This window comes from Nelusetta ayraudi, unplaced genomic scaffold (assembly GCF_046127955.1).
Source record: "Nelusetta ayraudi isolate G7.1 ecotype Tasmania unplaced genomic scaffold, CSIRO-AGI_Nayr_v1 ptg000009l, whole genome shotgun sequence".
Taxonomy (NCBI): domain Eukaryota; kingdom Metazoa; phylum Chordata; class Actinopteri; order Tetraodontiformes; family Monacanthidae; genus Nelusetta; species Nelusetta ayraudi.
The window spans coordinates 1,657,742-1,684,724 of NW_027466059.1; the positions used below are offsets into that span (position 1 = coordinate 1,657,742).

Here is a 26,983-nt window from a genome sequence, read left to right on the forward strand (position 1 = left end):
GTCTTGGTTTCCTGTACACTTTAAATATAACACATATAAGACATTTATATTGGTTGTTTGATCATTTGAGTTTGGGGCCAGTTCAAAATAATCACATCACGGATTTCTGCCCTGCCATAAAAACAGAGTTGTTAGTTGTGTCACTATAGTGATTGCTGTATCAGCAAAAGAAATATGCTCTAATGACGGCTCAATAAAAATAAATAAAAAAAACACAGTAGAATAAAGTAATAAAAACAAAGTCCACTTGCAATGGTCCCTCCAGTAGCAAGATCAGAGGGTGATGAGTTATTACGGTATCATAAAAATGTCTACACACTCTTTTCTGTTAGCGACGCTCTGGTGCCCCGTCCGAAACTTTGCTATGATCGGCTGCTCTACAAATAAAGCGTATTGAATTTGATTTGTTTGACATTGACATCGTGTCGAACAAAAGCAATACCGTGAACGTCAGGTGAGAAAACATTTCTATTTATTGTCCCCAAATGTTCAATGTTGCAACTGTGAAACCTTAATGTGTAATCAAGCTTTAAGAGGATACTCTTTGAATAAAAAAAAAAAAAAAAAAAAAATTACACGAAGTGTGAAGTTTAAAATGATTAACTTGAGCTACATTCGATTGTGCATCAAACAACACGTTTGAGCACACCCTGGACAGTTTATCTCGGGGCGGACAAACTACCATCCAGAAGGAAATTAAATAAATAAATAAATAAATAAATAAATAAATGTGATATTTCAACAGTATAAGAGACGAAAGAGAAGTCCGATAGTTAGAGGGAGGATTCCAGAAAATCCGAATCCGAATCCGCTTCACATCTCGAACACGGTGCTGAGGAATCAGCAGAGGCGAACCGGCTTGTTCAACCTGTGGAATCTGCTGAATGAAAGGTGCAGCACAAGCGAGTCTCTGTCCCCAGCTGAGCGAAACGTAACGGATCTGGCGCACAGAAACGCACAACCGATGCTTTGTCTCGGTGGGAAACCCGGTATCCTGTGGCAACACCCTGGATCGAGTTCTCGCAGTCGTGTTGCTCAATGTTTGTGGGACTTGGTTAAAACACAATGTGTTTTGTTTTGTTTTTTTTCCTTCCCGAGCGTCAACACCGGACAGCTGCGGTCGCAATGTGTCACTCTTTTGCGCAAACAAATCTTGTGGACAGCACCGCGGAGGCCGGGCGCCCTGCTGCTCTCGCGATCGCGGCCAAACAAACACTCTTCTGAGGCTGGGCCAGCTGGATGGGCCGGGGGGAGGGGCAGTGGTGTAGTCTAGATTATTCTAGCGGGTATACACTCTGATTTACACATCTGTACACATCTGTCCGGCAGCAGCTGCCTCAAAACAGGGCAGTAACGCATCAAGTATCCAGCATCCACATACGAGTGAGCTCGTGACAATGTAACGCCAGTAACGAGCTTGGAAAACTGTCACGTGATTACTCTTTCCATAAGAGTAATGCCTTACACTATTCGTTACTGGAAAAAAAGTAATCTGATTACAGTCACGCATTACTATTTCCATAAGAGTAACGCCTTACACTACTCTTACTTACTGATATGCTATATGTAATCTGATTACAGTACCACGTTACTTTCGAGCACGTTACACCCACCACTGTTGATGATGTACTGTCTAAATGTGAATGTATTGTAAGCAACACAAGATATATAATATAACAGTCATTGAGAGCTGGCCTTTTCATTAGCCGACAAACAGCAGTCAATCACAAGATAAATTATACGTATCTGCGCATTTTTTTTTTCAGTGGCTGTTCGGTAATTCGGGACTTTTTGTAGTAGTTACTCGGTTTATAGCTGCATATCACGTAGAGTACACCACTGGCAGGGGGAGTTGCGGGATAGAACAGAACACAGAACATCTTTATTAATCCCACGGTGTGGAAATTTGCAGAATTACCGCAATGACACTGCAGAGTGCAAAAAAGATGGAAAATTATACTAACTAATAAAAACGAGGCAATAAAAAAATATATAAAAATAAAGTATTTGTAGGGCATAAAAGGGAAAAAAAAAAAAACAAGATGTTCCTTGGTCTTGTTCGTGTTGAGCAGCAGGTGGTTCTGCTCGCACCAGTCCACAAATTGTGGGATTCGTTGTAACTTGCTCCGGGTGACGACGCAACGTTTCGTGGTTTTGGCGTCGCGGCTACGCCAGGGCGGACGCTGGGAGGAACAGCAGGAGGTCCCGGTCGCTGCGCGGCCACAGGGGGAAGGCCCGCCCGAGCAGCTGCTGCCAAGCCCGCTGGTACGACTGCGACGCCCGCTTGTAGTCCCAGTACGTCCGCAGGTCTCCACTCCTGGCGAGGGGGGGGAAGGGGCGGGACCAGAGGGGTTCAGTCACACCCAGCATTCTGGGATTTGTAGTATTAGCAGTAATTGTGCTGTGCAGTGCCTCTTGAAAACAACAAACATATCCCAATTAGTTCGTTTGAATTCTCCTGGAATAGCAGTCGTGAGTATTTTCAGATGAATTTAAATGTGTGCATTTTACATAATATTAATAATATTCTATTATATATATTAAGAAATAATATTCTACAGTTTGTTTGGGCTAAGTCCGGGGTCTAGGTCAGGTCTATCTTTAAAATGCCACAGGATAGCAGATGAGCAGATGATGAATATTATTTTTTAGGAGCTCTCTATCAGGAGAATGTGAGAGGACATCCGGCGAGCCGTGCATGAGAGCGACGTCCTTCGCTTCCCAAGGCTGATGATAATTTGTGCCGAGATTCCCTCACCCAAGATCAGGTTCTGTGAATGGCCTGATCTGACCCGGGGGGGGGGCGGGGGGGGGGGGAGTGAGGAAGCCACAGCAACACAACGGCTTTTATGTTTGGATCTTATCTGAAATCTTTGTACGAACGGCCTTGTGTCACACGGGCGACTAACTTAACACGTCAAAGCCTTCATGTCTCGGTTAAATGTGAAAAAAAAAAAAAGTTAATTTAATTTCTATTCAGTTTTAAGAACATCAGCAGTTGATTAAAATAGCTTCTAGCATTGCTCATTGTTTATGTATTTATTGCTTAAATAAATAAATAAATATTAAATATTAATCTTAATATTAAATATTAAAATACATTTCAACAATACATCATGTAGCGTGCTGGGTGTAGGGAAATTTGATATGGTGAAGTTGCAGCGACACAATCTTAATTAAAAAATATGCCTATTTAGCCCAGCCTGATAAATTAAAGGTAACGACCGTCATCATTGTCTTCTGCTGTTTACAAACAGCCAATTTCACACCAAAATGTGCAAAGAACACTCTCCTGAACAAGGAAGTACATTCGAGCTTCACAACGCTAAAGGTTTTGCTTCCCTCTTTGGAACGACTGGCACCGTGCAAAAATGGTCTCGTGTACGTAAATATGATTTGGCGATATGATGGAATGCCGTCCATATTCTCCGAAAAAGAAAACGTAAAACTCGAACCAACTATCTCGAGAATTGAATTCAATTGTCAAAATTAGCTGCGTTTGACTTTGCACATTAGCAACCGTCGGGTAGACAACACTGTGATACTTCAGCTGTGCGTCTCCCCTGACACACCATTGTTGGGTTGGATAATGTTGTCATTGTATCCCTGGGCTGGGAGCAGGAGGAGGAGGAAGTGTGTGTGTGTGTGTGTGTGCACGTTTTGTTTCAGGCTTGGCCATCTAGGCCAAGGATCAGGTTATCTGCCAATATGACAGTTAACAAAAAGGACACTGTTTTCCCTTGACAGACGCGCACTCACAGAAAAGCTGCGCAGCTCAGATTACAACGGAAAAAAGAAAATATTCTTGTGCGCGTTTCCTTTTTTTTTTTATTTATTTTTTTTAACTTTGAATTCGCTCAGTTTCGATGCCGGTTCGCCAAAGAGGTTACCTGAGTGAGTCGGGGAGTGCAGACTGGTCAGTGGCCGATACCAGAGACAGGAAGGAGTGGAAAAGCTCCAGTTTGCACAGCAAAGACCTGAAACGCATTGAAACAGATGTTGATGTCACCAGCCTTGCAGAGCAAACACGATGCTTTGGCAGCGAATCATCATGCAATTACAGCAGACTAGTGTACATGGGCAGGACCGGAGCTTCACCTGGCTTTGGCTGTGCCCAGGACCTTCTTGGTGACTCCATGTTTGTAGCCGTTGGCAGTGACATCTAGTGGCTGCTCCTTCACGCTACACCAGCTAATGGCTGAAACGTGAAAAGACGTTCAATGACATAAACTGTTTTTCAATGGGAGCCAGATTAGATATAATGTGGAAAGACCCGCGGGAGTGGGTGGAGATCGCGCTCAGGTCTCGGGTTCATCTCGCTGTGCGCAAGTGCTTCCATCGCGAGGTGAACCGAAAAATTGCAAAGTCAGCTTGTTTGAAAACTACCGAGAGGCGGACACGGATGTATTTTATGAACTAGATACCGGACTGGCAATATGGTGGCGCGCCGATTTCCCCCCCCCCCCCCCAGTGGCCACTCGTGGTACTGCAGCAAAAAAATCCCATGGGCCCAAAAAGCATTCTCCCCATAGACCGCAATACAAAAATAAACGCCTTTAAAACGGCTGACAGGACGACTGTGACCTGAAATGTGATTCATATCATATCTGTCTCAGCTCGTTCTGATTGGCTGCTTCCTAACACGTCTGTAAGTGACGTTCTCCAGAATCGTTACAGAGGCATGATGGGAACTGACACTACTGCACATGCGCTCGCTATGGGTCCATTAATGCGGAAGACAAAAACTTTTTCAGTGGCAGGTCACAAGGAACATGTTTTCAGACCAGACTTTGGACACGCCTGAATTGCATGAATTCACCCTGAGAACAAAACTACGGTCATAAAAAAAAAAAAAAAACCTTTTGAATGACTGATGGGAAACAGGGGTTTGCTTTGTCTGGAGAGATACACGCTGAAAAACTTAAAAGTATGTTTTTTGTTGAATATGGTCCTGTAGCCAAAGTAAAGGTAATTTATTTAATCTTTCTGATTGGTGCAATTTGATCTTTGATTCACGAGGCACTGCCTCTGATCTGACCCGCGCGGGAGACGACCTTACCTGCCCCACAGGGGGAGATACGGCCTTGTCCAGCCTGGTGCTGGAGCTCAGTTTGGGCCAGGCTGAAGGCGAACTCGAGGCTGGACTGGAGCAACACGGGCGGACAAACAGAGAAGCCGGCGGGGAGGTCGGACACACTCGCACACCTGCGCAGCGAAGGGAGAGACACATTGGTCGCATTAAGTCCTCTGATTCTGAAGAAAGATAGCAGCTCTAAAATACAACTCTAGGAGAAAAAAACATGTGCAACTGATAATGTGAACGTCGTTATCAAAGTTTTACACCAAAAAATTGTATGATTTTTAAAGCTGAGAAAAAAATAATAATCAGAGAATAATAAAACTGAAACTGTGCAATTATTTTTGCTATTTCCTAAAAAAAGAAAAAAAAAAAGAAACTAGTTTAAGTCAAAAAATGATCTTTACTGCCACCTGGGGGAAGTGAAAGCGCCATTAAAAAAAAAAAAATCAAAACCAGGAACTATGTCTTATGTGAATAATTCCACAGGTCTGCTAATTAAGCATTAGTCTGAATACTGAAGAAAGTGCTGAAAGTACTTTTTAAAGTGCTGGATTTCTCTTCGCAGCAGTGCGAGACAAAGAACACAGAATGACGGCGCTCACCTCGCCACCAAAGCTCTGTGCATGACTTCCTGGCTGTACGGACACTTGCCCACCACCACGGCGCTGAAGTAGAGCGCCCCCTGCAGGTAGTGGGAGAGCAGCGCGCCCTGGAAGCCCAGCACCCCCCAGCGCGCCAGCTTGTCGCTGCAGGAGAGCGACAGGGTGGGCTCGCCTCGGCCAGGCTTCACCCGGAGGACCCCCGTGCTGTGGTAACCCACCCCCGGGTGCAGGGAGTCGGCAGGGCCGCCTGGGACGCACTTGGCCCCCGTTCTGTGGACGTCAGCGACCTGTGGAGGCAGTGCCGTGCTGTCTGAGGAGACGGAGAGGAGAGCTGCATCCTCTGGGATGCCAGTTTCTGGATGCGTTTGCGACAGAGTGACGCTGCTGGATGAATTACAACGTTTTTCTGCCTCCTCTTCCTCCACGCGGGGCATTTTAGAATGTTTCCGCACGCTCGGTTCCTCGGCTTTTCTTTTCTGGTTTCCTTCTCCTGCAGTCTGCGCGCAGTCCTTTGCAGACGCGACCGGGGGGCACGGCTGCGACTGAGTGTCACACATGGGAACGATGGAAGCGTCGCCACCTGGAAGAAATGCAAAAGTGCAGAGCAAGGCCAGAGGGAGAGTCCATTTACTGTGTGTGAGACAGTCAAAGTCACCTGTGAAGCAAATACAATAAGCAAACATTGACAGGCGAAATAATTTAAGATTTAGAAAAATGATATGAAATGATATGATAAAAAAGTAACTTGTTTTCAAAAATACACCCCAGTGTATATTCTCACCACAGCCAAGACCATGTTAGGTTTGTGAAATAAATTTACTTTATTTTTTAAAGAAAAATAGCAAACACATTTCCCTATTGGGAATGAAGTGCAACTGAAAGACACTGTAAATCCTTCTTGGAAATAAAGTGAAAATTTGAGAACCAAACGCCAATGAATCCCCCTGTGGATAAAGCGATGAGCTTAACTGTCTTTCACCAAACATCATTTTAAAAATAAAAGGTTTTTCTATCCTCTTGAACAGTGATGAATGTGCAAAACTTTCACATTTTGCAAAATAAGAGCTGCACAGCACAGAAGTTTTTCCTTTTTTTTTTTTTTTAACATCGTCTCGACTAATAAATCAGATTTCGATTTAAAATCGATTAATTGCGCAGCCCTACTGAATTCTAAGATAAGCTGCTTACTTCCAAAGAATATCTTTATTTTCTGATGTTGTCCTGAGTTTTCATTTCCATTTCAGCTAATTCACTAACCAACCATTTGCGTTTACAACTAAATGTTGTAAATGTTGTGAGCTGCTCCCAGTTTTTAGTGGTCATGTTCCACACGTTTAATGAAACTGCTTGCCGTTTTTTGGACTTACAGGGAGTGTGACTGGTGAAGAACAGGAAGGACACGCTTGGCTGAAGCTTCCACTTGCCTCGCTCCTCAGCGGGACAGAACACGGTGCTGTTGCCACCAGTCACGGCCTGATGCAGCTCCTGGATCAGGTACCTGCGAGTGAACACACCACCAGTTACATCTCCCCTCTTAGCGTGAACATCCAGGTTCAAACTGGTGACCTGGGGGAAAACACTCGATACAGTCACGGACCTGACGCAGCCTCTTCTTGCGATGACTTCTGCATGGCTGTCATTGAGAACGTCACCTAAATCCATAAATCAAACATAGATAATGGAGACTTGAGAGTTGTTGGATCATGCTTCTTCATATGTGAAGACAAATATTGTTAAAGGTCATTAATAGCGGGCGGTGTTTGCGCAAGCTTGCTGTGATTCAGCAACATTTATATGGAAAAGTTCAGCTTTCAGTTAATTGATCTCTGTGCATGACAGTTGCCATGTGATACTATTTGTTGGACTTTTGAGAAAACACCCTAGTACAGTTTAAAGTTTCTGTTTCTGCTCTCCGGATTAATGTTGTTCTTGTTTTTGCATCCACGGAGAAAAGTCAACAAAGGGATTTTTTTGTTATCAGCTACGTTTCCTGATATAAAAGAGTCTAATGTGCAGCTTATCTCTTACACAAATATGCTTTTGGTAATTAGGGCCGCGAGCTTGCTACTAAATAAACTCAGAGTCGACTTCCAGCGACTCCACACGACCAAGACACGATGTTTCAGTGACAGGAGGACACACACCGTTGGGACTCATCGCTGTTTGTCCAATGCATTTTGTCCCAGTCCCCAGAGAAACCACTTCCTTTAAAACTGCAAAGGAAAACAAACAATTACATAGTAAACATTATTCTGTTTTTGGACTTCTGCCTGTAAACAAACTGCATTCGAAAAATAAAAATAAAATAAAATAATAATAATAATAATAATAATAATAATAATATGTAATGCGATGTAATTAAAAATAAATAAACAATTCTTGTATAACATCAATAATCTCGCAGCACAGAGATACACATTAGAGATACAACCTCTCTCCTCGGCAGAGGTCCGGGTGACTTTCACCACAGCTGCCAGCAGGGTCCACTCTCTGCCCGGCTCAGGTTTTCCTCTCCGCGGAAGTTCACTGAAACGTTCGTAACACAACCTGGCGATTTCATCCGCGTCCACCATGCTAGCGTGTCAAGGGACGGATTGTAAACTGTACTGAAACAATTTTTAAATGTTATTAAACATATGCTTGACTGTAGCAGCGTCACATGAACGATTTGACATTATTTCTACTCCAACTAAGCGACGTGCACCCGCCGCCTTATACAGTTTGAGATAGCATGTCGAAGAAGTTACTTCCGGGTTTAACGAGGAAATGTTAAACTTTCACAATAAAATCCTTTAAGCTTTGGTTTGTAGCCATACATCTGGGAAGGTCAGATTTGCTGGTGGCCATATATGAAAATAAACATAATTTAAGTCTGTTTTAAAGACTTCTTACAAATTGCTCTTTTGCTTTAAAATTTAGGAATAATGTGTGGTGAATTTAAAAATCTTAGATTAAATAGGCACACAAACAGAAGAATGGGCCGAATGTAATTCTTCATTAAACACAGATCGGTACGCAGCAGTTTTGTCAGAAACCCGTTATTTAACGCATAATAGTGCTTCTGTTGTTGCAGTAGTGTCTCTCAAACCTGTTGGATCAAACTGTCACAATTTCAACTCTGAACTGTCAGAGGGCCTTCGTGTGGGTCCGCTGTTATATAAAGTAACCCGGGGGCAGTCAGTCAGTGCTGCTATTGAAATCCTGGGTGAAAGATAAAATAAAAAATAAAAAATGAAATGAAAATGATATTCTAATTTAACAACTCCAATTACTTTGGCTACTTTTATTATTTGCCATGCCTGATTACCATTTGTACTGAACAAACAACTGACTGAATGGGATCATGATTAAGCACTCCAGTACCCAGTGCCCAATTCTGTGGTGCTTTATAATGTTTTGTTTTAAAGAGGAGATCTCTTTATTTGTACGACAATCCCTGAGCCAACCTTTGCTAAATGGAGAAACTGACTAAGGGTTTGTTTTAGATTGAATGTTGTTAATGTAAACCCCCCCCCCCACAAAAAAAAGCACACAGATCAAGATTGAAATTTCATTTATTTTAGTTTTGTACAGGAGAAAAATGCTTTCACAAGTAACAGAAAAATATAAAATAAAATCACATCTCATCTGTCTAGCCTCTGAAACAGAGGTGGACTAGTTCATCTCTTTGTGTCATACAGACACACACATGCACTCGCACCCTGCTTTTCTATCCCCCACGCTCTCTTCCACTTTCTCTCTGGTCACTCTAACAATTAAAAAAATGTATTTTCTCCCTGGTAGATATGTCATACTGCATTTTGCGGGTAGCTGTGCTGAAATTGTGAGTTGCTGCTGAAGTTAAGATCATCTTGTCGTTTGGTTTTTGTGCATTACTAAGCAGTGAGTAAAGTTTAGGTGTGTGTATGTGTGGGGCGAGGCCCAGGTCAATAATAACTCCTCTGTGTGTGCGCCGTCCTGTTAGCCCACATAGACATACACACTAATTATAATGCATATACACAATGGCATACCTGTGAGCAACCACAATCACAAGAGTTAGCACACACACACTTGTGTCTTCGTTGCCCAGCTCCAACTTTATCTCACAATTAAAATCACAAACAGTATCACCCCCAACATGTGAGGGCCTATAGATGACGTGTGATCTCGCAAAATAATTGAATATTAATAAAATTGAATTAAGTGTCGTGGTTCTGTGTCAGTGTCACTCCTGCCCGAAGCCCTCCGTCTCCTCGATGGCAAACAGGAGTTTCTCTCTGAGCTGCTCCAGGCTTCTGTAGGGCGGCAGGTCCAAACGATTGAAGCTGGGAAGACAGACAGACAGACAGACGGCTTGCTTTAACCAAAAATTGTCATGTTTATTGATACATAACAGAGGTGTTGTTTCGTTGATGATTGTCTAAAGGGGCGAAGTCAAGTCTGAGTGAATTTGAGTTACGCCGGAAAATATTGCAATACCGCTTGACAATATGGAACACATTCTCTCCTCATTGACTGCTTTACTGAACCTTTCGACACAATGGAAACTCACCATGTGTGGCTTCTTGGAAGCCAAGTTTCCTTCCCCACCTTGTCAATGCAGAACTTCTGGGGACCGTTACTTCCTGAGTGGGTGAAAACAAGAGATGAGTTATCGCGTTATCTGAAAACACCAATATTTGTGCAACGGCAATTCCTTCTAAACGACAACCGTCTTTGTACCTATGAGCTCGTTGAAGCCTCCCACCGGCAGCCGACAGGTTCCTGTCACAAACTGAAGCAGGCGGATTCTTTTTTCGTTGTCCATTTCTTTAACCACCTGCAGTCGGGGGGGAGGAAAGGGGCCCTCGTGTCAATTCACAGCTAAACAATTCACTCCACAGGAGGTATGTGTCTCCAGGTGCCTCTACCGTCTCCGTACCTGCCAGAACCAGTGGATCTGCTTGCTGTTCTTGGTGTAATGCCTGTAGATGGTGTTCTTCTGCCAGTCGGCCAAATCGATCTCCTGCATCCCACATAGCATCAACTGCAGCAGACAAAAGCGACATTCACAGTTCAACCCGACGCCCTGAATCCTGTAAGTCTGCATGACTCATCGGGGGACAGAGGACGAAGCGGGACAGCGGGACAGCGGGACAGGGCAGTGCTAACTCAAGAGTGTATCCCCTCTTGGCTCCGGACTGATTAGATTCACTGTCTGTGCTCGACTGCTGGGACGTCGACTCATTTAGATGAAAGCTGAGCAGCGGCACAGTCCAAGGAGAAACAGTTCATCAATCAGCAGCCATTCACAAAAAGTCCAGGCATGACTCAGTGCAGCCATACCAGTCTAATTTACAGAGAGAGCCAACAAGACAACCCTAATCTTATCCACTGAAAATCTTATTTTGAAATCTAAATATATTCTAACGTCTTGTCTATTTTGGGCACGAGCAATCCGCAAAAGCTGGACAGGAAGTCACTCAAAGAAACGTGAGAAAATCCTGTAAAGTTTCAAAATAAAAGCAATTTTCAAAATAAAATACAGCAATTGACAAACGTGATCATATTTGTGTACGTTATATTTGTCAGTATCTAAAAAGAGCAAGGGAGATGAAAACAAACAAACAAACACATGCACACACACACACACATGAACACATGAAAGAGAGCAACAGAGTGGGCTAGCTACGGCGCTTCCGTGTCTGGTGTGAACCCGGCGTAAGCCTTTTTGTCCCTTTTACTAACCCGTATTTGGCCCCTCAGGCCGATGTCTGGTAAGAAATACTTGACAGTATGGGGTTAAAACTGCCTTGAAATGCAAAATAACAGAATTTTACACATGCAATTTAAACCGCAATTAATCGCAGTAAACTATGAAGATTCTGTGATTAATTGCGATTAAAAGAAATTAATCATTTTTGTAATTCTAACTTAAAAAAATGCACCCTGTGTTTTTACGTTTTTTTCTTACATTCTAAGATAGATGGTATTGTTCAACTGTGAAATAAAACTGATGGTCATTGGTCACCGAAACTTTAAGACCTTGGTCAGAACTTAAAAACATAGCGCATTCTTTGCTTCCAGTTCCTACTTTCTAGCTCAAGCAGACCCGTCTACTGTTCGGACTCGCCCTCCCCCCTCCTGCTCACCTCCAGCTCCTTTTCATCGAAGTAGCGCAGCCACTCCAAAGGAACCACCTCGTTGAAGCCGTCCAGGAAGGCTTTGGTCTGCTCCTCCACCCCGCGGGTGAACCGCCAGTCTGTCAGCAGGCTGAGGAGGCCAGGCAGAGAGTATATCAATGACCACCTTCGCTCTTCAAAAAAAAAAAGGTCATGTCAGCGGCAGCATGAGCTCCACCTACCTGATGTACTCCTCCTTGTTTTCTTTAGTGACCAGCTCGTTCTCGCCGTCGTCCTTCAGCTGGTGAGTGGAAACCTTCCCGAGGATCTCCATGTCCTGAGCAAAATAAAGCTCCACGCCGCACTCCTCCAGGTCGTTTTCTCTGCACACACACACAAAATAGTTGAACAAACAGAAAAGATTCTGACATACAACTTAAAAAAAAAAACACTAACAAGCAATAATGCCGGTTCTTTTTTCCGAAAAAATATTTTGCTGCACTTTTGTTGGCATTGAATGAGACTTCTTCGCATTGAGAGATCAGCCGTCCTGTTCCACTTACTTGACCCACATGATGGAGTTATAAAACTCAGGGTCTATGGACTCCAGGTCTTTCAGCGTGGGCTTCTTGTCCAGCATTCGCTTGTAGAAGGGCAACGTGAAGCCTGTGTCGATGAATTTTCCATGGTACAGAGCCTGCAAGGGAGAATTTTTTTTTCCATTAAAAACTAAGAAGAAAAAACATCAATCGGCCTTCACTAAACCTGATGATGTGGTTTGGTTGGAGTCTCTGGATCTTGCTGGGGGCATTTTAGCTGCTGCCGTCATTTGCTGTATGGCCATATGGTTTAAATTTGCGGATATAGTGGCTCGGTATTCATGCCAACGAGCCACTCGGGGAAAGTTTTCTTTTTAATGTCTTTTCTGAGTGTAAGAAACCTTTTAAATGCCAGTCAGTTTTACAGGAAACTTGAATCATCATGTATGTTTTTTTAAACTCATCGCACCTCGATTTTTGACTCTTACCCAGAGAAAACAACCTGCAAAGAAACATCTCTGAAGCTGATGCTGAACCTGCGTCTACCAGGTGGAAACTACACTGAATCTCTGGCTTTGAAAATAACCTTCTGGTACTTTATCACTGCACTCGTTATTGGAAAAACTGAAAAAGTCTCATTTCTAAATCACACGGCACTGGCCTAAGTGAATAAGCACCAACAGCATTAGATCAAGCGATCATCTCTCCAGCATGTGTGATCACAGCAGCGAAGGGAAGCAGCCAGATGTTAATGCCGAGGGTGGGGGGTGGAAAAACAAGAAACGTGAGCAGCTACGAGCCAAGAGCAACACGGGCGCCCACTGACTGACTCAGTCAGTCTCGGTCTGCTCAGTTCTACTGAATCCTGACTCACCATGTGTCTCACGGCCGGCCAGACAGACAGACAGACACATGGAGGACGATAGATGGACAGAGGAGACTGAATTTCGTGTGGAAATTTGGGGGTTAAGAGAAGAGACGGGAGGAGAGGAAGCGGAAAAAACGGGTTTGGTAGGCGAGAACTGGAACAGTCTCGCATCTTCACCAAGTCAGTCAGTGAAGTGCGTTCTGGGGCTAAATATAGGCGGGTGTGGGCTGGGTGCGGCAGTGAGGTCATGGCGTGGGTGAGGGGTGGGGTACCCGAAGGAGTGATGAGGGCGTCTTCAGAGAGGAAGAGACTTCATAGCGTGTCTGTGTGTGTGTGTGTGTGTGTGTGTGTGTGTTGTAAACCATGTAGAGTCACACCTCAGGCAACACACTGATCTCAGGCACGGATCACCTCTAAAACCCTTTTATTAAATGTCTCATTCTGCCGTTTCCGTGGCCCGTCGCGCATCCTCCACTTCCATTTCACTGAGGTGCAGCTGGAGACTTTTACCGTGGACCTAAATCACCGGTGGCACTTTTTCAAACGACATGAAAACGCCTCGAAAATAACCACAAAAACAAAACTGGGGCTGCTCAGTGAGGGCTGACTGCTTCGACCGCACGATAAATTAACCTACTAAAATGTCAGCACGCGCAGGCTATAGATTTAGTCCTCTTAGAGAGGATAATGATATAATTGTAAGTGGTTCAGGAGACCAAAAAGCCATATTTGAAGTAATTTACCTTAGCTATAAATATATATTAAAAAAAAAAAAAAAAAAAAAAAGTTGTCGACATTGACAAATTGAAAAATGTCTATGGGCAGAACACAAAAAACATGTTACAATAAAAACGGAAAACACTGATCCCAGAACCTGATAGCAGTGCAACGGCCCTCAGACAAAAAAGCGGCGCTCACCATGGCGATGAAACGGCCGATGAAGCGGAAGTACGTGAGGTGGTCGGGGTTGATGGAGGAGGCCGGGTTGATCTGCAGACAGTAGTTGTTTTTGCCAGCGTACTCGAAGAGACAGTACATGGGGTTGAGCACCTCGTGGGACAGCAGGAAGAACCATTCCCTGCGGAGGGGAGAGGAGACGTCAAGGTTGGATGTGGCAGAGGGAGGAGGGAGGAGGAGAAGTAGGAGGAGGCATCCTCCAGTCCGAGAGGCTGAAATCGCAATTCAAGGAGGAACTCAAGAGCAGCCAGTTCTGTGTGATTACTGCATCATGCCGATGATGGCTTGGAAGAAATATGAAGTCATAAAAAGGTAATAACAAAGTAATAAAAAAAGTAAGAACAAAAACAGATACAACAATCATCAGTTTTAACAACAGAATTGAATTCTCTCTTTATAAAAAGCATATAAAAAAACCAAAAGAAAAAATTCACAATGGAACACAGAAAATTGACTTTAGAGATATCTATCTATCTATCTATCTATCTATCTATCTATCTATCTATCTATCATTCTGGTTCCGCTAAAACACTTTTCTTGCTGTTTGGAAGCATCTTGAAAGAACAATTTTCTTTAGGGCAATGAGTCACAGCAAAGCAGTGAGAAAGAAAACAGAGTCCGATGTGACTAACGAACAAATTTCAAATATTGCAACTCTGAGCACAACACACAGTAGTTTGACATGGTCACTGTGTCTTCATGCTAAGCTGCTAAGCAAAGTTATTAAGAAAAACAACAACAAAAAAACGGCCTCTATCAGAAAAACAGATTTAACATTCAACTGTTTGTAAATAAAAAGAAAAAACTGATTAGCTTTTAAAACACTATCGTACTGAGACTCACTTCATGCAGATCACCACATTAAACCTGAATTCAGAATGAAACATTTACAGACAAATGACATAATCACAATAAAAATGTAAGTGATAGATTGCAGGAAGACACCACGTACAGTGAGGGGCGAACACACAAGATGAGGATTAAAGTACAACGACTGTGACAAACTGATGCACGTTAGACAGAATAATTTCCCATCAGCACCACCACCAGCACCAGCATCAGCACCAGCAGGTGCAGCACCACAACCAAGCGCTCCCCAGGACCCCTGCAGACCCCCATCACCAAGGGGGTTTATGGGAGGAGGAGGAGGGTATGGACTGACGGACGTACGGACGGACGCAGACACCCTCCAGCATCCCGTCCGTGGTTCTACCCTGTGGTAGAACAGCATGATGTCACCTACCATAGGGTAAAACCACTGACGTGACACCGGAGACAGACACACAATGCGAATAAACCAAAAAAAAGGGAACATGTAAAAATGAGAAGAATGCCGACGTGGGGGAGAAAAAAAAAAAAAAAAAAAAGGCAACGTGTACAGGACGGACGACCTGGAAGACAGTGAAACGTAGGATGGAGGATGAGGACACGGTGAGCGGTGGGAGGGATGGAAGACAGGAGTGTTGCAGCTGTGAGGGGGGGGGGGGGGGGGGGGGGGGGGGGGGAATGGAGTTGGGTCAAAGAAGCGACACTGACAAGCGAATAAAGTGTTACACAGAAAAGATGTGACAACCCATCACCTCACAATAAGGATGTACAGAAAAACAGGTTTAAACCCCTGCATTCAGTTTGAGCTGCTGCCTCCTCGTCAGTCTGCCTGAAGCAGTAGAAAGTGCATCCACTGCAGGAGGAGGAGGGGGAGGAAGAGGAGGAGCTGGTAGTGCAAGGTTATTACACATCACATTAATGACACAGCCTGGAGACTCGGTTCCACCCAGTGAGACGAGGACAAAAAGCGCTAGTGAGTTTTCGCCTCACCTTGCGATGCCGCCGTAGTCCAGCCCCTCCTCTCCCCTCATGATGATGTAAAGTCGGCGGCGGAGGTCGTATGGCTTCACATTCATGATCTAAACGACGAGACAGCAGCAGAGGGGAGGTACATTCATGACCGGAAATTGACTTCATTTGGAAATTAATTCAAATTATAATAACTCTGTTTGTTCTCTTTGCTGAGGCAGTAGAAATAAGTGAGATATTCATGGTTACATTCACCTAAAAACATAACGTAACCCCTTTAATACAATCATGTGTACTTTCTGTCCAACCCGGCACCAGATGTGTGGTATTTCGGTCTGACCTGCTGAAACGAGTCCTCGAACAGCGTCTGCCTGGACACGGAGATCTTGACGTGGCTCGGCAAGGCATTGGACTGGACAGGAAGTAATAAGAGAAGATGAAGAAGAAGAAGAGGAGGTCTGAATTACGGCGGGAATCCCTTCCAGATTTTACTGACAAGAAGTAAAAGTTGAGTTTATTTGTTCTTATGATTGTTTTGTTTTTTTTTAACGTGAGAATCTCCACGCGGGGAAGATGTTCACACAAGGAGCTTCGGCCGTTCAGACTTACATGGCACAGGAAACGGAACTGGTGGTATTTCCACCTGAAGCTGCGGTCGTAAGCGCCGGGCGAGCCGCCCTGCCTTGACCTGCGCACGCACGCACGCACACACACACACACACAAACACGCACAAAAAGAGAGGAGAGAGCAACTTGGTTAGCTTTTCTCCATTGAAGCAAATTCCACACGGATTCCCGTTTCAATATTTCCACAGCTAATGTTAAAAAAAACAACCTGAGCAATATGGGGTCTTATATGATCGGCCCCGGGACTGGTCAGCTGACCAGGAGGATCACGAGGGGCTCCTTTTAGGAAGCCCCGACAGCCCGGGGCCGAGGCCAGACGCTCCAGATGAATATTACAATTCGCAGCAGCGGCCCCGCTCCCGGCGGCGACTCACTCGCGTCTGAGAGTCTCAGAGCTGTGAGAGGTGAGCGCCGGCCCGCAGCTGTGTTGGTATAAGCTCCACCGGGCTAATGCTCACACATGCTGCCAGAATGCCTCGTCAGCACTGGGAAGACTGAGGGAGAGCGAGGAAGAAGCCTCCGGTGAAGCGCTGTTGCTGCCTGCGAGGTACCATCTCGGTTCGGGGGGGTCAGGAAACGAAGACCGCCGCGGCAGAAGAAGTTGTCCGGGTGCACGCCAGTTTTAAAATGGTGAAGGCTCTTTCTTTCTTTTTTTTTTTTCTTTCTTTTTTTAGAAAAAGCTCTGTGACCGCCGGAGCTAAAATTACTTTGGAATATCAGCAAGAAAAGCAGCCTGCTAGAGACACTCGCAGCACACTCGGGGGAGACACAGACACACTGGAGCAAGCGGTGCGCACGCACGCACGTACACACGCACATGCCGGCGCGGTCCGCAGTGGATCTGTTGTCGCACGTCTGCACATTCTCATGCCTGCTGCGGTGAGATTGGAGGCTGCTTCAAGGCAAGACAAACATCCAGAGGCTGAGGGGAAGAGGTGTGTGTGTGAGAGTTGTTTTCCTTTCTGTTAAAATATATGCAGCACCGAAATTGACTGTGTGGCCCTAAGAAACGCTTCTCATAAATAATCCCCCCAAAATTAAAGGCAATGAATAAAATATGAGTGGATTAAAAAAAATGTAAAATGATGAGAGTTTAGGGAAATTTTCTAGATTCTTTTTGTTTAATCCAAGAGGAGGAGGAGGAGGAAGAGGAGGGGTGGATTTATTTCTTGCAAAACCGAGACAGAGGTGAGCACATACGGCTAAAAGTGCGAGTAAAAAAAAAAAAAAGGAGGTTTGGTAAAGTTTTGGAATAAGGGTTGAGAGAATATTTACCCTGACTCAAACCCGGGCCGGGGGTCTTTAAAGGTGGTGGTGCGCGAGTTGTGGTCCACAAAATATCGGACTCCCTCTGCGGTGTACTTCATCTCCCAGCCCGGGGGCAGGGGGTGCTCCTTGATCATCCTGCAACAGGGAGAGGGGGGCAGTGAGCACGGTCCCAGCCGGAGGAGGGAGCCCTGTGCTGGGGGGGGGGACCAGCGGGACACACCTCCCTGGAAAAATGTACCGAGTGGATCTGGAGGATTTGGAAACTTTTTGGGGCTTGCGGGGCGCAAAAAAAAAAAAAGTCAAGGAGGTCACCGTCTCCGATCTCAGAGATGGAGAGAACGTTTGGAAAGGAGGCTGATTGGTTGAAATGTTATTTACAACCTCTTTAAATGTTGATTGAATGTCATTTGGAACTTGACGACCTGCCGCTGTCGTGGGTTGTTGTTAAGAGGAGGGAAAAAAATGACTTTTCGGTTTGAACCTGGAAAGATTTATTCTTTCGAAACGAACCCTCTTTCAAATGAGTTCCTTTAACTTTAATGAAGTTTTACATTGATGCGACTTCCATCTTTGTTTGAAGACCATTTAACGACTTCAGGAAAAAATCCTGAGGCCAGGCGACTCGCAGCGTGGTGCCAATGTGTCAAAGTTTGATGCGAGTTCTGGCCTGTGTGGACAGAAAAAGAAAAATACCAACAGCACAAAAACTGAGCTCCTATCTTTGGCTATGATGCTATTTAGATGCCCTTCTAAATAAGACTGAGAGGGGGGGGGGGGTGAGCCAAGAATGAAGATCGCTTCGATTAACTGCTTCATTCTGACATGAGCGAGTGAGGTGAGAGCAAAACAATTTGAAGTATCAAAGTCAAAGAAAATGGAGGAGGTGATGCCAAAAAAAGATCAAACAAAACACTGCAAATAGAACTACTGGGCTCCCTTCCCAAGACTGAGTGAATGTTGAGTGTCAGGGGAAGAGTGAGGCGCTGACGGAGGCCGAAGCTGCTTGCAGTGCTGCTTGCGGAGCCAACGGCCTGCAAGACGAATTATGCAAGTGCGGCATAGTAAACTGCGCAGGTGACACCAAAAGTCACTCGGAGCATCACGAAGGGTGGGGGGGGAGACGGTGGGGAAAGCAGCGGGGAGGGGGGGAACTCATGCACACACACACACACACACACACACACACACACACACACACACACACACACACACACACACACACACACACACACAGGCAGTCTTACCCTTGGGTCCGAGGGTCGTCCCACTGAGTGGTGCGCGTGTTGTGGTTGACAAAGTAAACTCTGCCATTGTCCTGACGCTTCTCTGTGAAACGGAGCAGACAGCGAAAAATCAAAAGGAAATATTTTGCGAGAGCAGTGATTTTTTTTTTGCGGTTTATCGTGACGGGGTTAGGAAATGTTAAAGTTATTAATTCCAACGCAACCTCCCGCGGAGAGAGAGCGAAGAAAAAACCCCCGAAGCGGTCACTCTTGGCAACGAAAGCGAAAAGAGAAAAAAAAAACGTCGCACCCGCACGACAGAAATTGAGTGAGCTCGTGTGATATTTCGCTGCGGGCTGCTCGGAATACCTCACCAGGGGTAAACCAAGCGTGTGTGTGTGTGTGTGTGTGTGTGTGTGTGTGTGTGTGTGTGTGTGTGCGACGACGCCTCAAAGTCGCGCCGACCACAACCACTTGCAAATCAAACACCGCAGACAAAGTGATATTTTGAAAGACGCAACAAAAATGAAAACAGGATAGCGGTGGACAAATAATAATAATAATGATGTGCATGTGTGTGTGGCGTTGGGCCGCTAGTCCCCTTAGCCAGGAGCTGGTGCCCCATCCTCCTCCTTCCTTCCTCCTCCTCCTCCTCCCTCCTGCTCTGACATCTTTTTCTCATTAACAGGAGTGTGCGGAGGGCCCACAAACAGTAGTGCTCACATTGCAACTCTTGCTAGTTTCTCCTCCTCAACTCCACCTACCCCCCCCTTTACGATTCGCTCTGAACCAACCCCCCCCCCCCCATCCAATTTCTTCCACTGGCCACAGATCTCTTCCCTCCATCTTTATCTGTTTGAATCTGAGCCTAAAAGCGAAGCGAGGGAAACAACCGCAAGTTGAAAGACGTAGAAGGAGGGAGGGAAAAAAAGCCCGCCAGAGAAGTAAATCTGAGCCAGTGATATAATTGAGGTTTTTCGTTCTGCGGTGCGGCAACATGTTGAAAAGGCATCACGGGCAGCGGCGGAGGACTTTCTTTCTCTCGGGGACGAAGCCGGCGCGACTGTCGGCGGCTCGGCCGCTGCCAGCCGACGCTCGTTTGCGAATGAATGAGTACGTGCGCAAGACGCTGTCCTGCACGGATCCGATTACATGAGTCGCCTGGGGAGAACTGCCGGCTGATGAAGTGTCCCGTCAATAATGCGCGGCGGGCCTCTGTTATTTGCAGGATTTCTAGGGCGGAAGCCAGCGCGTGCGGCCACCAATTGATGTAACATGAGGGGGCCCAATTGAAGCCAGGGACGGTTTTATCCTCCCGGAAACAACGGGATGATAATTCAAAAGTTGAAGCAGAGGAATTAATCAAACTGTGAAAAAATGATTTTCTGCCACATGGTAAAGAGCAGGAGAGGCTACAGGGAAGCTTGGGGCTCTGCGAGAGGAGAGGGAGGAAAAAAAAAAAACGCTCGTGATGCAAAAGTTTCACAACATTCCACCTCAATTTCACCCGCGGCTGCTCGCCGAAGCCAAAAGGACATTGCTGAATGACCCAAAGCCACCAGGTCCAGAACCCAGAATTGATAGGCTAACAACTACTGGGCGAGAAGTCCTGAAAATACTTTTTCGCTACGCGAGCAGAAGTGCGAGTGTGTGCGACAGTTCTGGGCCACGTGACTGGCAGGTAGAGAGAGAGAGAGCGAGAGAGAGAGAGGGAGAGGGAGAGAGAGAGAGAGAGAGACCAACCACAGACTGGGAGCATCTTCAAGCGAAAAGAAAGTAGTGAGCATCAGGCGAACTTACCCCATCCAGGAGGCAGCGGGCCCAGAGGATCATTTTCCACCGGAGCGCCGGATGGCTGAGGGAGAAAGAGACAGAGACAAAACAAATCCGGTTAGGACACCTTTGGCCTCGCTCGTCCCTCCTCGTCCCTCGGGGTGCGAAACCAACGCTCCGTCCTGGCTCAAGGGCGAAGGAAAAAAAGTGAAAAAAAAAAAAAAAAAAAAAATCATCCTTTCACCATCGAGGGAAGAAAAAAAAAAGACACGAGAGAAAAGCAGATGAAAGAAACTCACTCAGCAGAGTGAATCCCAGGTGGAAGACTGGCGAAACCTGGGAGGGTTCAGGGTCAGTCGGGGTGGCTGAGGCGTGAGTGTCCCAAGTGTGTGTGTGTGTGTGTGTGTGTGTGTGTGTGTGTGTGTGTGTGTGTGCAGCAGCAGGGGTGGTGGTGGTGGTGGTGGTGGAAGGGGTGGTGGTGGCAGGCCGGCTCCTCTCTGCCGCGGCGGTACGGGGCGACTGAGCTCGCTGGCCGGCCGGCGGCTCGTATGCCTTCCAAAAACGACACGCTCGGTAGGAGGATAAAACAACACGGCTGTTCCAATGAGCTCACTGGGCCTCGGGCTCAAGCCCCGCCCCCCTCCCCAACCTCCCTTCCTCCCTCCCTTTCAGTTTCCCGCTCACCTCGTCCGAATGAGCCCCCCCCCCCCCCTCCACCAGCCTGGCACCCTGCGAGCCCCACCCTGAGGTCCACCTCCTCCCGCCTGCCCTCTCTCGCTCTCTCCCTCCTCTCACTCGCTTTTTTTTCTAGGGCTCCTGCGAAAGTAGGCAGGGAGGTGCAATGTCTGAGGGAACTGAGGGAACATTCATAGCCGGTTCCAGACTGGACACCCACCCACCCCCACGACTGACCACGCCTCCTCTCCAGCCATCCAAACCCACCCCCGGGGCCTGACAAAGGGCACCTTTATTCACCGCGGGGCCTGGAAACCTCTGTCGGGTTTACTCAGCCTGCAATCACACACACACACACTGAGAAAAGTGAGTAAATGTGTGTACTTGCGCGTGTGTCTTCCAACCTAAGAAGCTACCCATTGACTCCTTGCCATGTACAAACTTTCCACACACACACACACACACACACACACACACACACACACACACACACACACACACACACACACACACACACACACACACACACACGATCGGAGTGGAAAAATCAGCTGAAAGGCCACTTGTTCTGTAGCCGCCGCCATGTATGGGTGTTTATCGAGCGGGCCCGGGTTTGAGGTGTGTCACAAACAAGCCCGAAAGCCATTAAGTGTAATGCGGCGCAAGATCAAGACCCCGCTAACAGCGACGTGTTCCGCCCCCCCCGCAGCGACTGGAGGCAGCCGCAAATAACACAGCGGATAGCAAAACGTCCTCGAAAAGATTCCGATGCGCAAACAACCTGATGAGAAGATCCGGAAAATTGACTTGGGGGATGGATGTTAGTTGGTGGGGTGAAATAACAAGGACTATTTTTGCAATGCAATTAACACTGGTTGACTGTCAATGATATTTTAATTGCGGTTGTATGTAGTGTAATAGTGTAGCTATGTAATTATTACGTGAAAATGTTTATGGCCAATAAGTGTGCAATAATATTGGTACAGTTATTATGCATGAATGTTTATGGACTTTTTAAGTCAATTGTTTTTATGTGAATTGTTGTATTATACGGTTATACTCTTTATGTCAATTGTACTGTTTTGGGGACAATGGATGAAATTCAGCAGCAGGGCTAAGTCCGGCGTATTTACAGTGAGTACTTATGTACTCAGTGTTCATTAATATGCACTGTGCCATCTAAATAAACTTATAAAAAATAAATATAAATAATTCATTTCACAGTTATCTTTCTTTTTCTTTCGAGAGTCGCTCCGAAAGGTTTGCTGCACAACAACATGCGACAAAGTTCTCGGTGGAAGATGCAACTCTTGGGCGAAACCACTGCAGCAGCTGCAACATATTAACATGCTTTTTCAGAAAGCGGCGCTGACACATTGTGTCTGATGAGTATCGTCCACTGAGTGTCACTCAAGGCGGTGTGTCCGTGATGTGACTGTGACCATTTAAAACAACAGTGTCATGGAAATTCTGAGGGAACTGCAGGGGGAGAGAGAGAGAGAGAGAGAGAGAGAGAGAGAGAGAGAGGGCACATAGCAGGGTTAAAGGGTGTGTGTGTGTGTGTGTGTGTGTGTGTGTGTGTGTGTGTGTGTGTGTGTGTGTGTGTGTGTGTGTGTATGTGTGCACGCGCGTGGGACTCCATCGACAGCCAATCTATGCCCCGCGGCCCCACCCTTATGGGTTTTTCTGTGACTAAAAAAGGTAAAAGGAGAATATAATGATATAAAGACATGATGACTTCATCCTGGCTCTGGCCATTCAGCTCGTCGGCAGCTTCCAGACAGAGCGAGAGGCAGGAGGGGAGGAAAAGAAAGAGCCACTGAGCAAACAAGGGAAGGAGGGATTGGAGGAGAGGGGGGCAGAGAGAGAGAGAGAGAGCGGGAGAGGAGAATGTCGACACTAACGTGTGAAATAAAGGCTGTGTGTTATGGATGAGGAGGATGACGGCGTGAAGGCCACTTTCAAGGTCAGGCAGGCCAGCGCAGGTGAAAACACAAGTTTGAGATTTTTAAAGAGGATTTGAAAGTCTTACGACCGTACAGCTGTGGGAACGTGCGGGAAAAGAGCGAGGGGAAGGAGAGAAGTAGCAGGAAATAAAAAAAAATGCAGATTGATTTGAACATGCGCGGTGAGAAAATGTGCGCTGCAAACCAGAGAAAAATGGGACAAAGAGGGGTTCTGTAGGTTTCGAGTCAACGAGTTCAGCGGCCAGTTCGGGCCGCTGGAAACAAGTTGTCTCGCGCAAACACAGGTCGTGCCTTATATTCAGGACCGCTTCTCATTTATGACAAGCCGCAGCTTGTTCGTACTGAGGGGGAAGAAGCGGGTGTTTTAATTTGTTTCATTTATTTTTAATATTTCCCCAAAGAGAATTTTGAAATGATTTGTTTCGTCGGCAAACCCTGTCACCGCACGTCGTGTACGGCTGAGTAAACCCGCAAAAATACATCTCTATGTGTCTGTATCCAAATTTAAGACATACTGACCTGAATTTTCACTATCAGAAGAATGGGGGGGAAAAAATGATGGAAAACTTTCAATAAAATAGGCTTCGAAACTGAAGCAATTTTCAAAATAAAATACCGCGACTGAAAAATGCGATCATATTTGTGTACGTTATATTTGTCGGTATCTAAACAGAGTGTTAGACAGATGCCCCTCAGGCCGATTTCTGGTAAGAAATACTTTACATTATGGGGTTAAAACTGCCACGAAATGCAAAATAACAGAATTTTACACATGCAATTTAAACTGCGATTCATCACAAAGATTCTGCGATAAATCGCGCTTAAAAAATGAATCGTTTGACAGCCCTCATATTAAATAGAATGAATAATGACAATATAAATGAAAGCGGCGGTATGATAATAATCCGCACACCTGGGGCTTTTTAAACTGAAAAATGCACGAGCATGTGGAGCATTAGCGCAGTTTAAGCCACTTCTGTGCATTGTCCTTTCATGGGATAACTGCTCACAAATGTGCCCTATGGAAACATGAGCTGTAATGGCCTGTGTGCGTGTGTGTAAACATGAGTGATGGTGACGTTCGGCCGCGTTGACGTGTGTGAGCTTTCTGTCCGGGCCGCGCCGCTGATAAAACACAGGGCCGATTCAGGTGCTGCTCTTGCTGCTGCTGCTGTTAAGGGTCCTTGTTCCAGCGAGAATGGACAGAAGGAGCTGGGAGGAAGATGGGGTTGGGGGGTGGGTGAGACGGTCTGAAGAGGTGAGAGGGGTAAATGCAGGCGAGGAAAAAAAAAAAGTGGGTGCCTGACATCAGCTGAGATTAAACAAAAAGGATTTAAAAAAAAGGGGTGATTTTAGAGATAAACTGAGACTAGGGGGATTTTTTGAGAGGAAATAGAAAGGTGGAGGAGGGGCGTGTGTGTGTGTGTGTGTGGGTGGGTGGGGTTTAAGGAAAGATCGAGGAAGAGGGCAGGAAAAGAAGCAGAAACAGAAAAAAAGAAGGAGTCGGGGCAGAAAGAAGGGAGAGCCGGAAACTGAAGTTAATGATTCGGAGGGAGCCCTCTCTGGGCTTTCTAACGAGCCGCAATTACTCTGCAAGCAAACACACACACACACACGCACCATTCTGTAATAGATTTAACAGTATTTATTATTGTATGTTTGCAAATAAACCGATAAATGTTGATCGGAAGTAGATATTTCATAATTCAAGAATGCAGAATAAGGAATAAAGACCCAGGAAATGAATTTACAGACACACAACTTGTAAGTGTGCAGCCAAGAGCAGGCGCTGCTTACAGCGCCATGGTTCATTTGAAGGATGTTCGGGCCTCTTGACCCTCTTTTGGTTGTCATGTGCGACTACAAAGAAATGTGGCACCGGACCTCAAGATTGCGGCCTGCGCGCACCTTCTGCTCGCAACGCATGCGGAAATTTTGAAAGTCGCACTTAACAAGTGTGACCCGTCTTTTACACATTGAGGAGAAGGGACGGAGCCGGCGGGGAAGAAGATCCTATAGGTTGAGTTTTTGTAAGAGAGGGCGTCAAACACAGAGCGGCCGGAACATGTGGCTGTGCTTAGGGGTTAACTAAACTATGAGCACTTTTGTGTGTGTGTGTGTGTGTGTGTGTGTGTGTGTGTGTGTGTGTGTGTGTGCCTCCTTGTTCACACACACTGAGGCCATAAATAGTTGCTCCTATCAGCATTGTGGGCATTCCAAGACGCAGAAGTATACCATCAACATGGAACGGGGAGACCTGCCTCTTGGCTTTTCTCACACATGAGGGCCAAAAACAAGAGGGCCAGGAGTGCGATGGTGTGAAGGCAGGAGTCAATTAGTGGAGGAGACGCTGTTTTACTTCATAAAGTTGTTTGTCCGCTTTTATTTTTCTGCGTAAAGATGGCTTGCGTGTTAAAATTAGTGGCTGCAGTGGAGAAAAGTTTTGGGATTGTGCGAAACTTCTCAGGACTCTGATTATCGTGTTAATGAGCCTCACCCCAGTCTGGATCGCATGGAAGATTACGCTGTTTAAATACAGGAAGAGAATCCTGGTCATTCATGTCCCTGGAAACAAGCTATTTATTAGTACACCAACGTCCGGGTGCAATTTTTTTTTTGTTTTGTTTGTTTGTTGTGTTTGCCACACAAACTATAGATCCCAGCTTTAATTAATTAATTATTAAACTTTAATTTTTCAAGTTACATTTGGGCCTTAATAAAGAAGATAAGCACAGATAATGCAGAGGCGTGTGTACTTCATTTAAAGAAGAACCGGAAAAGTCAGTAGGTGCACTTACCTGCTTACGATTGAGTTCTTTAACAAAGCTGTGTGCACTTGATTAGAAGGTTTTTCTTCAAACCTTGTAGATGCACACAGGAAGTTGCAAACGGGCCGGCGGCTCAGAGCAAACGCACAAAACCTTTCTGGAGGTATTCTAACAGCGGAACTTGCAAACAGTCGCACAGCGCTGAGTGGGGAATTTTTAACGGAAGCCTGTAAGAATTTTAGGGGGTTGGTTTTTTATAATGGCCTATTGAGAGAGCGCGGCTGTTTGGGGTCCCCCGAGTTTACTGTCTGGTTACGCTCTGACCTTGGCTGCTTTTCAGGGAGGAGGGGTTGGAGGGGGGACAGCAAGTGACGGAGCTGAACCTTGACTTGGAAAATAAAACGACAAATAGATGAGAGATTTACCCCACACTTGTCAACATATGACCGCCTGATGAAATTTACTGGGTCACATTCGGCGTAATAATAATTATTATTCCGTACGATTAAACGGGTTGGGTGCTGCAATTTTGGATGCACGCGTTGGAAGATTTATACAAAAATCCAACGCGTTTCGCTGTTCATCGTGGCACACACTGGTCAAAAGAACTCTTTCACCGGCAGTCGACTGAAAACATCGGAAAAAAGGCCGACGTTCACCAGCCTCCATTAATTCTAGACCACAGCGGAAGGGCTGCATTAAACCGCTGCTAGTAAATCATTGCATTTGGATTCCGTTTTTTTTTTTTCAGCTGC

The 26,983-nt window shown here is 45.8% G+C and overlaps 2 protein-coding genes across 6 annotated transcripts in view; both read right to left on the reverse strand.

Moving 5' to 3' along the window:
* Positions 1-1,685: 1,685 nt before the first annotated feature.
* On the reverse strand, positions 1,686-8,256 carry adat1 (adenosine deaminase tRNA specific 1). 2 transcript variants are annotated; one of them, XM_076019290.1, is made up of 9 exons: positions 8,114-8,256; positions 7,827-7,895; positions 7,280-7,334; positions 7,050-7,180; positions 5,683-6,262; positions 5,060-5,205; positions 4,099-4,198; positions 3,891-3,977; positions 1,686-2,317 (listed from the first exon to the last, which is right to left on the reverse strand). In XM_076019290.1, the coding sequence occupies exons 1-9, from the start codon at positions 8,253-8,255 to the stop codon at positions 2,167-2,169; spliced, it is 1,461 nt and encodes a 486-aa protein (XP_075875405.1). In that variant the 5' UTR covers position 8,256; the 3' UTR covers positions 1,686-2,166. The 2 variants fall into 2 exon arrangements, with proteins under 2 accessions (XP_075875405.1, XP_075875406.1); XM_076019291.1 differs by lacking the exon at positions 7,827-7,895.
* Positions 8,257-9,218: 962 nt separating this feature from the next.
* Positions 9,219-26,983, reverse strand: part of wwp2 (WW domain containing E3 ubiquitin protein ligase 2) — a 42,408-nt gene continuing 24,643 nt past the window's right edge. For 3 of the 4 annotated variants that reach the window (XM_076019285.1, XM_076019286.1, XM_076019288.1), the window contains 14 exons: positions 20,846-20,900; positions 19,067-19,148; positions 17,829-17,957; positions 16,536-16,614; positions 16,267-16,338; positions 15,948-16,036; positions 14,091-14,250; positions 12,329-12,462; positions 12,008-12,148; positions 11,796-11,916; positions 10,586-10,690; positions 10,387-10,483; positions 10,217-10,289; positions 9,219-9,989 (listed from right to left, as the gene is read on the reverse strand). In XM_076019285.1, coding sequence (XP_075875400.1) covers positions 9,890-9,989; positions 10,217-10,289; positions 10,387-10,483; positions 10,586-10,690; positions 11,796-11,916; positions 12,008-12,148; positions 12,329-12,462; positions 14,091-14,250; positions 15,948-16,036; positions 16,267-16,338; positions 16,536-16,614; positions 17,829-17,957; positions 19,067-19,148; positions 20,846-20,900 — 1,437 coding nt within the window. In that variant the 3' untranslated portion in view covers positions 9,219-9,889. The remainder of the gene's footprint in view (positions 9,990-10,216; positions 10,290-10,386; positions 10,484-10,585; positions 10,691-11,795; positions 11,917-12,007; positions 12,149-12,328; positions 12,463-14,090; positions 14,251-15,947; positions 16,037-16,266; positions 16,339-16,535; positions 16,615-17,828; positions 17,958-19,066; positions 19,149-20,845; positions 20,901-26,983) is intronic. The other variant, XM_076019287.1, reaches the window with a different exon arrangement.

Excerpts from the sequence above, each read along its gene's own strand:
- adat1 (XM_076019290.1), bottom strand. The coding sequence starts at position 8,255 with ATGGTGGACGCGGATGAAATCGCCAGGTTGTGTTACGAACGTTTCAGT. Across the intron at positions 7,896-8,113 it reads GACCTCTGCCGAGGAGAGAG|TTTTAAAGGAAGTGGTTTCT; the intron begins GTTGTATCTCTA and ends TTTCCTTTGCAG. Across the intron at positions 4,199-5,059 it reads TATCTCCCCCTGTGGGGCAG|CCATTAGCTGGTGTAGCGTG; the intron begins GTAAGGTCGTCT and ends TTCACGTTTCAG.